The following is a 12,997-nucleotide window of genomic DNA, read 5'->3' as shown; positions in this document are numbered from 1 at the left end:
GTTTTCACTGTCTGTGACATGGCTTGGTTTGGTAATACTAGTCAGAAACACTTATTTGAGTCCACGAATATACATTGTATAGATAACAGAAATGGCTGCGAAAAGTATGTACGCCTGGCCGCTCTGGAGAATGATCAAGATGGGTAATTGCAAGCACCTTGCTTAAAAGACCATAATAGCTTGATAAACAACTCCGGCCACTTATCAGAACTGTGGAATTTTATTAAGTCATATCGACCTTCCTGGTGATAACTTGAAGACCAGTTTCACCCACTATTGTATGTACCCATTTGGTCAATCCGATAATGGCCTACAAAAATGAAAATTTCTCAAGCGTCTTGCAGCGTCACTTCCACATAAATATCGCCTCAATTCCCTCCTCATCCTACTATTCGTCTCGATCCCTCTGTACTTATCCCCAGCGCCCTTTCCGAGTCACCTGCACTGACGACTCTGAATCGCAGCCATCAAAATCGCTCTCATTACACACATCTACACTTACTTATTCCACCCCCAACTTCTTCGTAATGTCCACGGTGACGTCCAAAATAAGAAGCTTGGCCCCTGGCGAGCGGTTCTGCTCGTTCGAGTTCTTCCCGCCGAAAACAGACGCCGGCTTCCGCAACTTGCTAGCGAGATTATCCAGGATGATGGCCCTAAACCCGCTTTTCCTCACAGTGACGTGGGGTGCTGGCGGTTCCACGGCAGAAAAATCGCTTGATTTGGCTGCAACGTGCCAGAAGGAATTGGGAGTCACCACTGTCCTCCATTTAACTTGCACAAACACCAATAAGGAGATCATCGAGGATGCGCTCCAGAGAGCTAGAGCAGCTGGCATCAAGAACATTCTTGCCTTGAGAGGAGACCCTCCTAGGACAGAGGAGTACTGGACACCCAATTGCGATTTTTCCAGTGCTGTGGATTTGGTGCGATTCATTCGTCAAAATCATGGAGACTATTTCTGTATTGGTGTTGCTGGGTACCCAGAGGGCCATGTGGAGGGAGCAGATGCCTCGCAGCAGGACCCACGGAAGGACTTGCCGTACTTGGTGGAGAAGATCGAGGCTGGCGCCGACTATGTGGTGACACAGCTTTTCTTTGATGTTGATAAATTTGTGGCTTACGAAAAGTTGCTCAGGGAAACCCCCCAGTTGAAGAACGTCATCCTAATACCTGGACTCATGCCCATCACCACATATAGAGTGTTTGTAAGGGCCACGAGGTTGTCGCATGCAAATGTTCCCAGGGACATTCTCAGTAAGTTGGATGCTTTCGCTAATGATGACGATACTGTCAAGACCATTGGTCTTGATGTGTTGACCAAGATGATTTCAGAGATCGACCAGCGCACAGAAGGTCGTATTCGTGGCTACCATTTCTACACGCTCAATTTGGAAAAGGCCGTAGCCTCCATCATCAATAGGCTGCCTGTTTTGCAGAACATGATTTCTCATAATAAGCTGGTGGAGCACGATGACGCCGTGGCGTCGGATTCCGACGAGGAATTTGCTCCACCTATGAAGAACGGCAGAAGAAAATCATCTGTCAACGAAAACCAAGTCGCCGTTCCCGACGACGCAAAGAGAGCTTTGGTGTCGAAGGCGCTCTCCAAAGACCCAAAATCAATTGTAGATATCTCAACAGGAAAAGGTGCCTTGGGTAAGGACGCTACATGGGATGAGTTCACCAACGGTCGTTTCGGTGACTCCAATTCTCCTGCTTACGGTGAAATCGACGGCTACGGTCCAAACTTGAAGCTTCACACGAACAAAGAGGTCGAAGAGACATGGGGTAATCCAGAGTCTACCGCCGATATCACAAGAATTATCGTTGACTATTTATCTAACAAAATCAACGTCCTCCCATGGGCTGACAGTGAGCTTTCGCCTGAAACAGGTTTGATTCAGGAGGAGCTCTTTGAGCTTAATGAGCGAGGTTGGTTCACGTTGGCATCTCAGCCAGCTGTAAATAACTGCAAATCAAGCGATAAGATATTGGGCTGGGGTCCTCCTAACGGACACATTTTCCAAAAGCTGTTTGTGGAGTTTTTCATTCCCAAGAAGCAGTGGAAAGATGAGTTGTTGCCTCGCATATCCAAGCAAGTTGAAGAAAAAACCATCACATACTATTGCGGCGATGCTAGTGGCCACATCTCGCTGAACTTGCCTATTGGCAAAGGCAAAGATAGCAATACTAAGTCTGCAGTCACCTGGGGCGTGTTCCCACTGAAGGAGGTGTTGCAGCCCACCATCATCGACTACGAGTCGTTTAAAGCATGGAATGAAGAGGCATTTTTGTTGTGGCTCGAGTGGGCTCGCTGTTACAGGAAAGATTCCAAGTCGTACCAGTTGTTGAACGACATATACAACAACTACTACTTGGTCAGCTTGGTGCACCACGACTTCACCGACGAGTTTGTCTTGTGGACCACATTGCTCAGCGACTGACTACCCACTGCACATTACAAGCTCTAACGTCTAAGTGTTGAGCTGCCTCTCCATTACATCGATGTACTTCTCCACGACGCCGGCATTGAGCTGCTTTGCAAGAGACAGATTCTCGTCGTGGCCCAAGTACTCGCAAGAACTAGCCGTGAGACAGACTACCCCGTTGTACACTTTAGTGCCTGACTTTAGAACGAGCTTTCCGCCCAATGGGACTGGAAGTGGCGTACCTGTGTTGGAGGCCTGTGAGTGAAGAAATGGTAATTTGTCGATTTCAATTGCGTAGAAGTAGTTTTCACTCTCATCTCGGAGCGTAAGCTTGTACGTCGCCGATGCTGACATCTTCTTGGCCGCTTTATCCTCGGGTGACTCATCCAAGTCGATGCCGTAAATCACTGGCCGGTTGACGTGTTCCATTCTTTCAAACGGCGCCCTGTTGGGATTATGATAGTACTTCCATTCTTCCAACCGCTTTTCCTTTGACTCAGACACGTCCTCCACAAAGACCACGAAGCAAGTCAATGCCAGCGTAAGAGTTACTTCTCCTTTTTTCGCATACTCTTCGGGCCGAAAGGTCATAGATTGAGTTCGCGTACCCAGGACTAGTAGTAGTAGTAGTAGGTTGGCGATAATGCGGAGGCTCGATGCTGCCATACAAATCGGTGCAGGTATCACCAACCTACAACCTTATTCAGGGCAAGCGGTGTTTCTGTATTTTAACTCCATAAAGCTAGAAGGGCCATAATGTCCTCGTTGTTTGTGCCTGAGGATGAAGAATATGACGACAAGCTGGAGTCTCTTTTTGTTCCTGACGTTGATGATGGCAACAATGTCAACGCCGCTGATATTGTTGCTGCTAGAGAAGCTGCAACTAATGACAATGAGAATTCTGAACCCACAGATAACGGAAACAAAAGACTGGAAGAGGAATATGTGGAGCCGGAAAATCAGCCAGAGATATCAATTGAACGAACAAAGGCGTTGTATGAACGGACTATGAGAGAGGCAGAGGAAGGATCCATTCCCGTGGTGAGAGAGGAGAAGGAAGAGAACTTGGCGATATACGAGTCCAGAGAGGTCTGTTGCATGTTACCGTTGCGTTTTTATCAGGAAATCGTAGAGACGATGTTGTCGAAAGACGGGCTCCTAATATTAGGTAGGGGCCTCGGCTGCGAAATCGTTACTGCCAACTTGCTCTTTGCGCTAAGTCTGCCGTCGGTGACGTTGGAGACTGGCAAAACAGTCACGAAAAAAAGGTCATTGGTGATTTTATTGGGTGCTGGTGAGGAAGAGATTGTTAAATTGAACGACCTTTTAGTGGAACTACGTTGGATGAACGCAGTGGCTGGGAACGAAACGAATACAGAAAGTGAGTGGGAACCGGCATTGCGTGCTGTCAGGGGCTCTGATTTGGCCAACACAACGAAAAGAAGAGAAATGTACATGAAGGGCGGTGTGCTTAGCATCAGTCTGCGAATCTTAGTGGTGGACATTTTGTCTGGAGTGTTGAAGCCTCAGGATATTACGGGCATTTATTTGCTTCATGCTGAAAAGGTCAGAGAAACCCTGAACGATTCGTTTATTGTCAATTTGTATCGAGATCAGAACGACTGGGGCTTTGTTAAAGCTGTCTCAGACGAGCCGGAGTCGTTCACTGGCTTCACTCCCTTGGCAAGCAAGTTGAAATATCTTCGACTTACCAATGTCTTTCTATGGCCACGTTTCCACGTGGAAGTGTCATCTCTGTTGATGCTAAGGTCACATAGCCTGCAAGAGAAAAGAGGAACCGTCACGGAAGTCAATGTAAAGCTTTCAGCGAAAATGGCAAAGATACAAAGTGCTATTCTCTCATGTCTTACAGCTTGTCTTCAGGAACTCAAAAGGCACAATCCTACTCTCGACACCGATTATTGGGATGTGGAGAATCTTCACGATAGTGATTTTGTTACTCGTGTTCGGCTTTCACTCGAGTCACAATGGCATAGAATCTCGTGGACTTCCAAGCAGCTTGTTTACGACTTGGCTACTCTAAAGGAGCTTCTTCTGAGTCTTTTACGAGATGATTCGTTAACGTTCTACCAGCGTGTTCAGGGTATCGTAGACACCAATATTCGCTCCTCTGGAGCTGGTACGATGAATGCCACATCGATGAGTCCTTGGCTCATGATGGACGAAGGTACCACAATCACCTCATATGCAAAAGAGAGGGCCCTCGGTAGAGTCACTGTGGCAACTGGCAATGTCGAAGATGACATCGAGAAAGCAAGCAATGTTCAAGGCAAAGTTGAAGTCTACAATCTCGAGGAACTTCCAAAATGGGAGCAGCTTGTGATTCTTGTGGATGACATAATACATGAAAGGTCGATGTCTAATACAAAAACAGAAGGGCCGATACTTATTATGTGCTCCTCAGGTAGAACGGCACAGCAGTTGTCGTCCATTTTGGCGAAGGCCAAAAAGAAGGTGCACGAGCAAACCGGGCGTAAATGGTTTTCTTGCAAGAGCTACATGGCAGGGAGATTGCGTGAGTATCTACAATGGAAAGAGCTCATATCTTTAACCAAAAAACTCACAACCGAGCTATCAAAAGACGATGAGGACAGCAAGGAAAATGCCTCCGAATCTGGAGGCGAGCTCAATACAAGTAAGACTTTTACAAGAGGCAACAATGTTCCTCGAAGCAAGCGTCGCAGAACTAGAGGAGCAGCTGCTGTTGCGAATGTGGCTCGTTTGTACTCTGGTAGTGATTATGAGAAGACGTCGGGCCCTGTCGACTTAGAGCAGGATATTGTTGATCGTTTGGAGCAGGACATCAAACAGGAAATCGATAGCAACGATGAGCTCGAGGAAAGCGAGGTGATGGAGGTCGACAGAGAGCACGAAGAAGCGGACGACAGGTTCATGGCAAACCCGTTTGAAAACATCCAGCCTCCACACGTAAGAAGATTGGAAGTCGACTTGGAGCATGTGGAGAAGTATAATCAGGTGATCATCGAAACGTACAACGAAACAACCAACGAGATGTTACTACAAGAGCTATGTCCTCTGTACATCATCATGTATGAGCCTGATCTTGCTTTTATCAGAAGAGTCGAGGTATACCACGCCACTAATACTGCTGTTGAGCCAAAAACCTACTTCATGTATTATGGTACCTCGGTTGAAGAACAGACGCACTTGATGAGAATCAGGAAAGAAAAGCTGGCTTTTACTAGTCTCATCAGAGAGAAAGCAAACTTGGGTAAGCGGTTCGCTACGGAACAAGATAACTGGAAATTTCATCTCCGAAAAGCCCAGGTCGTGAACACAAGAATAGCTGGTGGTGCAAAGTTCCGTACTGAGGAAGATGAGATGAGGGTGATTGTCGACTCCCGTGAGTTTCGTTCGTCGTTACCGAATCTTCTCTATAGAGTTGGTATCCAGGTGATACCTTGTATGCTTACCGTTGGTGATTATGTCATCTCGCCCAAAATTTGCATCGAGAGGAAGTCCATTCCGGATTTGATTGGGTCATTCAAGAGCGGACGATTGTATCAGCAATGTGAGCAAATGTTTAGACATTACGATATTCCCACTTTGCTTATCGAGTTCGATGAAAGCAAGTCATTTTCATTCGAGCCGTTTGCAGAAATACGCCCGCCAGGACACAAAGCGACTAATCCGATTGCAAGTAAAATTTCAAAGAAAGAGATTCAGCTGAAAATAACCGAGCTTCTCGTCTCTTTCCCGAAGCTAAAGGTGATCTGGTCGTCTTCACCATACGAAACAGCACAAATCTTTCTAGAGCTCAAGGCCAGTCAGCAAGAACCTGATGTGGAAGAAGCCTTGGCCAAAGGAGTGAACCCAGCGATTTCCACCAGCGAGGGTCCACCTATGTACAATGATGATGCCATTGACCTTTTACAAAGTATTCCTGGTGTCACTAATGTGAATTATACTACCATTATCCTGAGGATCAAGAACATGAAGGATTTTGTCAATCTCAGCAGACAAGAGCTAAAAGATATGTTGGGCGACGAGAACGGCAACAAAGCTTACAACTTTATCAACCGGGTGGTGAGATGATCATGTCAAAGTAACGTCTAAATTCTTTTTTTAGCACTATCGTCTCGCAGCAAGCTTCGGAGTCCCCGCGATTGATCGATATTTACCTTTTGTCAAAATGGGTGCGAAAAGTTGATGCGCCTCACTACCTGTAGCGAGACATCTTTACCAAAGAAGTGAATCAAGTTAGTGAGTTTAAAAAACCTAATGTCCAAAGGCAGGGTCCCCATGGGCCACAGAATGACCAGTTTGGCTTCCGACAAAGGTAACAGAACAAAATACCGCTATCTTGAGTTCAAGTACCTCTACTTCCAGATCCAGAAGCTCATCAATAAGAAAGTGATGCTCAGTTTGAAGTATGAGCAATTGAAAACGCCCGAGATCAGAACGGCCCTTATTAAGCCACTCGTTACCAAACTAGTGGACATGAGCAGACTATCCTCGTTGCACGCTGTGTTCAACTCACAGGTCTCCTCTGGCCAGTATGATATGTACGACACCCCACACTTCACTGCCGTCAACTACGGTTCAGTGTTGCTAGACAAAGGAGCTCAACAGAGCGCTGACTCCTTATCCACAAACCTCATTTACGTGCTTTTGCTACTACGTTATGAATTTATGATACAGATGGAGAGCAACTTCGTCATGTACGATTTGCTCGCCACCAAAGCCAACGTTTGCGAGTTGCTAGCTATCAGAATGCTTCGAGAGTACCGCTCTGCTAGCCGCATCAATATGTTGTTTGTGGACCCCTTGAAGCTTCGACATGGTCACGAGGAGAGCCGAATTTTGAGAGACACCAAGCATTTGGACAGCTTCAATACATTGGAGCTTTCCATTCTCACCAAAGCAAAGAAATTCTTGTCGCAGCCTGTCATTGTGCATATTTTAGAGAATATCTATAACGGTGAGGTTCTTGTTATGGATCAGGCTAGCGGCCACGATGGCAATTGGCTCGATATTTTGGGTGGATCTAATCCCAAGAGGAACAGGGATTACGAGACTCTCTCAAACTCTGACCCCTCCGACACAGAAAAAAATGTCGTGGACTACAAGTACAATCAAGTGACTATCAAGAAAGTGATCTTTAGGTCGCATGTCGTACCAAAGTACCAATCCATCGTCATCAATCTCAAGTATGCATTTCTCACGTTCCTATTCTTTGTGCTTATACTACGTCACAAACACAACTTGAAGGTGGACATGGGCGAATCCATATACAGCAAGGTCTTTTCTCTTGTGTTCTGGACGGTGGCCTTGAGTTTCAACTTCGATAATCTCCAGAAATTTCTTCACATCGAATACAAATTTCTCAAAAAGATTATTTGGACATACTTCGATCTTTTGGTAGTGGGACTTATTGACGTCTCCTTCGTATTGAGAGTGCTCCTTGGCCTGGGAAGGCTCAACCCTGTGGTATATTATGACTTTTTCAGTTTGATTCCTATCCTTCTATTTCCGAGGTTGCTTTCCGTTTTCAACAACTACGAGTTTTTCAACATGATGATTTTGTCGTTTAAAAAGATGTCGCTCTATATGATAGCCATGTTTTCCTTATTTGTTTCTTTGATCTTCGGGTTCTTCTTATGTTTTATCAGTCTCACAATTGACTTGACAGTGTATGAGGTTGCCTTCAGCATGTTGAAATTATTTTTCGGCTTCACTCCAGCAGTATGGGACAATTGGAGTAGATACAACAACTTGGGTCGAGTGGTACAACTTGCGTATTTATTCTTGGTGCAATTTATTGTCGCCACCATTTTAGCCATCGTCCTCAGTAACGTTTTCACCAAGGTGACTCTCACAAATAAGGAAGAATTCGAGTACATGAAAACGACGAACCTTATCATCTATCTAAAGTGGGGGAGACTCAATTACTCAAAGCATCACCAAAAGTCACCTATGTTGATGGCTTTCAACGGTGTCGTGAGTATTTTCAAGCTACCTATAATTGCGACGATATATTTATACGAGATACTTGTGAAGGACGAGAAGTCGTTTTTGCAGAAGCAGCAGCACGACTTGAAGTACTTCACCTTCTTGAGTAAGGAACACGATTTCTACGAGGATAACGATATGATATTGGCAGCGCAGGCGCAAGATGATGATCTGGACGTCAGCACGCTCATGAATTCAAGAAGAGGGTCACATTTTGCAATGCCGTCCAACAACAACATGGCTGGAAGGGCAATCTCGCATGCCTCCAACGCAGTTATCTTCAGTGCCAACGACAATGATACTGCAAGAGATGCGGCTCCTAGGTCAATTCCCAAGCATCTTATTCCTAAACAGTCCATCAATACTCTCGGAGGTCTTCGATACGCTTCTGAGGACCTGGTGTTCCTTGAAGATTACTTGGGAAAGCGATACGGTAAGTTTGGGAAAAAGAGCATGAAGATCAGAGATCGGGAAGTCAGTGGAGAAAGCCTGGGTCAGAGGAAACTGCGTAAGCATGATTTGGCCGCCGTCATGAAGAGACTTGACGAGCTCGAGGCGATAATACAAGAGAAAGGCGGCCCCGGGAGAATCATCAGCAACGATTACATGAGAAGCGCAGGCAATGCCATGTACGATTTGACAGAGGCACTGGTGAACGAGAGACTGGACACGGAGGTGGAGAGCGACGAAGATTCCGACTACTCAAAAGAGCTGTTTGGCACGGTCTGAGACATAGTATAGTACACATTAGCATAGAGTAAAAGTGCCAGCTTGAAAACTTTGTGATTTCCATAACAAAGAGACCGCTACTGGTCATAGGCAACAACTCCACAGCCATTCATTACCCAGAATTAATGAGTTGCTACGAGAGTTTCTTTGAAAAAGAAAAAGGGAAAGGAACATCATTGCAGTGTGTCTCGGTCAGTGTACTGTAGTCAGCATTCCAGCACGGCTCTGAATGGCTGCGAAAAAAACTGTTGCACATGGGTCATGGGTGGATCAAATTCACAAGGGAATCCAACTTACGCGGAGAACCCATGAGACAATGTTATCTCCGGAAAAAAAAAAAGAGAAGAGTCAGAGAAGAAAGAGATCAATGACACCGTAATAATACCTTGGAACATCAGAAATATCAAAAATCGTGTTTCCTCAAACACATCGCCAGTTTCCGGGTGCATCGGGGTGGCCCGGTCTGGCTGGGGTGCGCTCAAATGGCCCCAGTGCTGAATCAGCTGAGCCCGCTGGGTAATCGTACACCGTCCATACTAGGCAGGTCGTACTCGTTCCGACACGGACTCGCACCGGGTCGGAAGAATTGGGCCAAGGAACAAAGATATTGAAATTCCAAAGCTACCACTGAAATGGTCGCATTCGTAAGAACATGTTGGTGTTTTCAAAAATCTCGTAGCCAATCTGGAAGATGAGCTACGGTGGCCCTAGTGGAGGTTGCAAAAAGAAAGTTCCTCGTCCGACCTGCACGCAGCCCCCTCCCCATATGAATAATCCTCGCCCGCTCAGTGGCCCGTTGGGCCAAGCAAGACAGCGCGAACCACTCACGATAATGCGAAACGGGCCGTTCTTTACCTCTTTTCTGGCTCGCTTTTGGAGCCTGTGGTAGGCGATAAAAAGTGCGCACCGTTTCCGCCAGGGGCCCATTTAAACTCGAGGTTTCCCCCAGAGCGCATTTCCGGCAACCCACCAGCCAAGGCTGTTTTTCATACTTGGATTGAAATTTTTTTAAAAAGAGAAAAAAATATCATCAGTTGTGTTGTGAAAGTGTTCCCGTTCCAACACATCTTCTTCCCTTGAGTTACTCCCCTCGCCTATCTCCTCCTGCTGTGCATCTCGACAGGAATTTTTCTCCCTCATCCAATTGACGTTTTCCATTTACAAGTTTTTCTCCATGCCTCACAACACATCTTCTTCTGAAAACATGCCCCAGCTCTCCGTGCCCAACAACCATATCCAGATCGGCGGCAGAAAATCAAAGTTGGCGGTTATCCAGCTGGAAATCGTCAAGGAGCAGATCGAGCACTACCACCGCAACTTGACCTGCTCGGTGTTGGCGCTTCTGACGTTGGGGGACAAGATCCAGAACAGACCGCTCTACTCGTTTGGTGGCAAGTCTCTTTGGACGAAAGAACTCGAGATTTTGTTGTTGGAAGCCGTGGATGAGTACCCCAAGTTGGACTTGATTGTCCACTCGTTGAAGGACATGCCCACAAACTTGCCTGACGAGTTCGAGTTGGGGTGTATTTTGGAGCGTGAAGACCCCCGCGACGCTTTGATTATGAAGCTGGGGCTGTCGTACAAGCTGCTTGACGACTTGCCCCACGGCGCCGTGGTGGGCACTTCTTCCATCAGGAGATCGGCCCAGCTACTCAAAAACTACCCTCACTTGCGCTTTCAGGACGTTAGAGGTAACATATATACCCGTCTTTCCAAACTCGACGACCCAGAGTCTCCTTATGAATGTCTTATATTGGCTGCCGCCGGTTTGATCCGTCTTGGCTTGGAGAACCGTATCACCGCCTGCTTAGACGCTCCTCAGATGTACCATGCGGTTGGGCAAGGTGCTTTGGGTGTCGAGATCAGAAGAGACGATTTGGTGATGCAGCAGGTGTTGAGCAAATTGGAGCACAAGGCTTCTTCCCTCCGGTGCACTGCTGAAAGATCGCTAATGCGTGTTTTGGAAGGCGGCTGCTCGGTTCCCTTGGGCGTGAGCACCAACTACAACGAAGAGACGCAAGAGCTCGATTTCAAAGGCATCATTGTGAGCCCGAACGGCGAGCAGTATGTTGAAGGCGAAATCAAGGGTACTGTGAGAAACAAGGCCGAGGCTGAGCAGATTGGCGAGAAGCTCGCCGAGATCTTGGTGGCCAAAGGCGGCAGAGACATCTTGAAGAGCATCAACTACGAAAAAATCAACCAAAGACCACTGAACGGCGGCAACGGCACTCCGGACGTGAGCACTATTTAAGCTGAGACAGAATCAAGCATACTTCCAGAAATTTTCCTTCTTTTATCGATGGCTTTCAGCCATCAACATCATAATTGCATTAACTTTGCACGATGGCCCACTCGTGGGTTCTACGGGCACGTTGCAGCGACATTTGTACATAGAGCTGCGACGCCTACTTGCATTTGGTTTACAAACATTTATTTGGGTTTTTCCTAGGACGCTTTTGTACTAATGACTATCATGAAATAATATGACATACGGAAGCACAATAACAGATGAAATAGCATGCGTAGAAGGCGGTCAGTAAACCTAAGGAGCCGATATTCAGAATAGGTGGTAGACAAGAAACGCATTTGGCGTTCTTGAGCTGCTAAACGGCTTAACGTTTACAATTCGACATTCCTCGACATTCTTAATGTGAAGATTATGGATACTATGTAGCATCAAATATATGGGCGCCGTGAAAGTTCTCTCATTTGCAACAGTTTTCGGGGAGAGCCATAAACGTGCAGAAACGACTTATCAAAGCAAAAATACAAATAACACCCAAACAGAGAAGAAGGGCATAGAGGCTGTAGGGCACACCAAAAACAATGAAATAAACAGATTTTGGTCAAATAATTTAATGTACCTGCGTCCATGTACCATGAGAGTTTCCCACCATTGAATTGAGGCTCTATATAGGCAGACTCGGAGATCTCTGCCCAGCTGCGAAGCAAGAGAACTACAACACAAATATGGTCAAAAGGTTTAGAGACCACAATCCTGAAATTTCATTTGTAAAGCTTGATACTCTAACTCTTTGTTGATTCCCCTTCATCGATGGTCTTCCCCAAGCGACAATGTCGTGGCTAACTCAGCTAGGGTCAAGTACGTTCGAAGAGAACAGGCCAAGTCGGGCTCTAAACGGCACAAATCTTTCGTTTGTTTATAATGGCAAGCTAGCATCACCGATAAGCTTAGAAAGTTTATGTGTATTGAATTGGTCGTGGGGTATTTGTGCTCAGGGTATCTGATCAAGCAACGACATTTTTGCAACCGTTCTCATTTGGAGATGGGAGATGGTTAAAAAGCGATGGGATTCCGAAGCTCGTGCAGGGCGAATGAAAAGGGACAAAACGAGATTACTGATCTACTCCTCGTGAAGTCTGTTTGAAGTACAAAATTGTTTGCCTCCCTTGTGTGACTTATACAGAACCTACACTTGCTAGCACGTTTTGTGTCTTTCACTAGTGAGCTCGTTTACACGGGCTGCAGGTTATAGATTTGTAAGCTGTCATATTATTCAGAGATGATTGGATGATTGTTTTATGTGAGATTCGTTTAGCATGGTGGTTCCACTTGGTGACTCGTATACAATAGTATGGGCTTAGAGATGGCCTCACTAAGCGAGGCAGACTAGAAGCGTAGTGAGCTGATACAGCATGGTCGGCTGTCACATCACATGACTTTTATCACGTGAACTATTTTTCTCCAGCTTCGTTGTTGACTTAATCTACCATAAGTGCACGGATTAGACAGTTTACCGGCATTCCAGAGCATTAAAACTATTCATAGTTCCAGTATTGACCCCACATTGGCTGTGTATTCCCCCGAAACAATGTTCCCC

At 46.1% G+C, this 12,997-nt stretch overlaps 5 protein-coding genes across 5 annotated transcripts; 4 read left to right on the top strand and 1 right to left on the bottom strand. All coding sequences in view use genetic code 12, as the record gives it.

Moving 5' to 3' along the window:
- Positions 1-527: 527 nt before the first annotated feature.
- CJI96_0002275 (methylenetetrahydrofolate reductase (NAD(P)H) MET12) lies at positions 528-2,447 on the top strand (the record flags this gene model as incomplete). The annotated part of the gene is made up of 1 exon (XM_029035792.2): positions 528-2,447. One exon carries the CDS (start codon positions 528-530, stop codon positions 2,445-2,447), a length of 1,920 nt encoding a protein of 639 aa, XP_028891034.2.
- Positions 2,448-2,477: 30 nt separating this feature from the next.
- On the bottom strand, positions 2,478-3,023 carry NCE4 (Nce4p; the record flags this gene model as incomplete). Its single annotated transcript, XM_029035791.1, has 1 exon — positions 2,478-3,023. One exon carries the CDS (start codon positions 3,021-3,023, stop codon positions 2,478-2,480), a length of 546 nt encoding a protein of 181 aa, XP_028891033.1.
- Positions 3,024-3,188: 165 nt separating this feature from the next.
- RAD1 (ssDNA endodeoxyribonuclease RAD1) lies at positions 3,189-6,509 on the top strand (the record flags this gene model as incomplete). Its single annotated transcript, XM_029035790.2, has 1 exon — positions 3,189-6,509. One exon carries the CDS (start codon positions 3,189-3,191, stop codon positions 6,507-6,509), a length of 3,321 nt encoding a protein of 1,106 aa, XP_028891032.2.
- A 186-nt stretch (positions 6,510-6,695) lies between these two features.
- Positions 6,696-9,155, top strand: FGR29 (Fgr29p; the record flags this gene model as incomplete). The annotated part of the gene is made up of 1 exon (XM_029035789.2): positions 6,696-9,155. The coding sequence occupies one exon, from the start codon at positions 6,696-6,698 to the stop codon at positions 9,153-9,155; it is 2,460 nt and encodes an 819-aa protein (XP_028891031.2).
- A 1,174-nt stretch (positions 9,156-10,329) lies between these two features.
- HEM3 (hydroxymethylbilane synthase) lies at positions 10,330-11,406 on the top strand (the record flags this gene model as incomplete). The annotated part of the gene is made up of 1 exon (XM_029035788.2): positions 10,330-11,406. The coding sequence occupies one exon, from the start codon at positions 10,330-10,332 to the stop codon at positions 11,404-11,406; it is 1,077 nt and encodes a 358-aa protein (XP_028891030.2).
- Between the last annotated feature and the right edge of the window lie 1,591 nt (positions 11,407-12,997).

The sequence above is a fragment of the Candidozyma auris genome, chromosome 2, assembly GCF_003013715.1.
Source record: "Candidozyma auris chromosome 2, complete sequence".
Taxonomy (NCBI): Eukaryota; Fungi; Ascomycota; class Pichiomycetes; order Serinales; family Metschnikowiaceae; genus Candidozyma; species Candidozyma auris.
The sequence above is the reverse complement of the archived record's forward strand: the minus strand, read 5'-3'. Positions and strand labels throughout refer to the sequence as shown.